General features: G+C 39.6%; 1 protein-coding gene across 1 annotated transcript in view; it reads left to right on the forward strand.

Annotated features, from left to right (window-relative positions):
- The first annotated feature begins 383 nt into the window (after nucleotides 1-383).
- Nucleotides 384-1,258, forward strand: part of sst1.1 (somatostatin 1, tandem duplicate 1) — a 1,364-nt gene continuing 489 nt past the window's right edge. Inside the window, exons 1-2 of the mRNA XM_082179155.1 lie at nucleotides 384-592; nucleotides 1,242-1,258. The exon at nucleotides 1,242-1,258 is cut by the window's right edge and continues 489 nt beyond it. Of these exons, the coding sequence (XP_082035281.1) occupies nucleotides 455-592; nucleotides 1,242-1,258 (155 nt within the window). The 5' untranslated portion in view covers nucleotides 384-454. The remainder of the gene's footprint in view (nucleotides 593-1,241) is intronic.

Here is a 1,258-nt window from a genome sequence, read left to right on the forward strand (position 1 = left end):
TAAAACTGTGCTAAGTATATTTTCTCCAACCACAGAACTTTTTTTAAACATACATTTACACTTTCGTTAGGTATGATTATTGTGTTTTTGTAAGTGATTTCAGGTTTTTCTATCCTTGTGGGTAGACTTGGTCCCAAGTAAACTCACACATAGACAAAATACAGTATGGCACATAGTTTGTGTTCAGGGTTGAGTAACGATTGCAGGTTAAATCGCTCATTAATCCCTTTCACCTCCAGTAGGATTCACGCCCCTAATCGGTGTCATCTTTGTCACTCAGCATCACTCAAACGTACGCGGAGGAAACCCCCCTTGCCTCCTGACGTCAGACGGATCGTTTAAAAGGCAACCTTGGAGGAATGATTTGCAACAGAAGGAGCATTGAGAAGAGGCAACGCTACCCGACGCATCTCTCTCCTTTTACTTTTACTCACCAAATCAATACTTTTCAAAGATGCTCTCAACGCGTATCCAGTGCGCACTGGCGCTCCTGTCCCTCGCGCTCGCCGTCAGCAGCGTCTCAGCAGCACCGTCAGACGCCAAACTCCGCCAACTTCTGCAGAGATCTCTCCTCAACCCGGCTGGAAAACAGGTACATTACTTTAATAGTTTGGGCAATTTTATAGACTTTATTAATGACTTTAGATTGAGTCTAAATGCTCATATTCTCTCTGATGCGACAGCAAACAAACAGAAGCACTGTCCATGGTGCTGAAATTGACGGACGCGTCTGCACTTGAAAAGTAGCAAAGTTCTGCAATTTATATACAGAGAATGTATAGATAGATATCGTTTGGACTTACATAACGTTGATTATGATTAATATAATCTCATGCGCACATAAAGTCATGCTCATGTTTTTCATGGTCCAGAACGTAATCAGAAAAAAAGATAGAAATGTCAATGTACCATGGCAGAAACAAGAGAAAGTATATGCAATATATTATTATGTATAATAACAAGCGATTAATAGTCTACATATAAAACATGGAAATATGGTCAGTGAATGGCGGATGTCAGACATTCCGACTGAAGTTAAAAGAGCAAAATTCTAAAAGTTGCAAACCTTTGGTTTATTTAACACAACGCTGAAGCAGTTGATTATAAAACTAAATGAGTGTCCAAATTTTTTTTACAGTTATTCGCAAACGTTCTTTTTTTTTCTCTCGCTTTATCGGACGCACTGTGGCAACAAGTGATGTAAATATCCTAATGTTTTTCCCCCTCTCTTTTAATTTCAGGAACTCGCCAGATACAC

The sequence above is a fragment of the Leuciscus leuciscus genome (assembly GCF_965113295.1).
Source record: "Leuciscus leuciscus genome assembly, chromosome: 9".
Taxonomy (NCBI): Eukaryota; Metazoa; Chordata; class Actinopteri; order Cypriniformes; family Leuciscidae; genus Leuciscus; species Leuciscus leuciscus.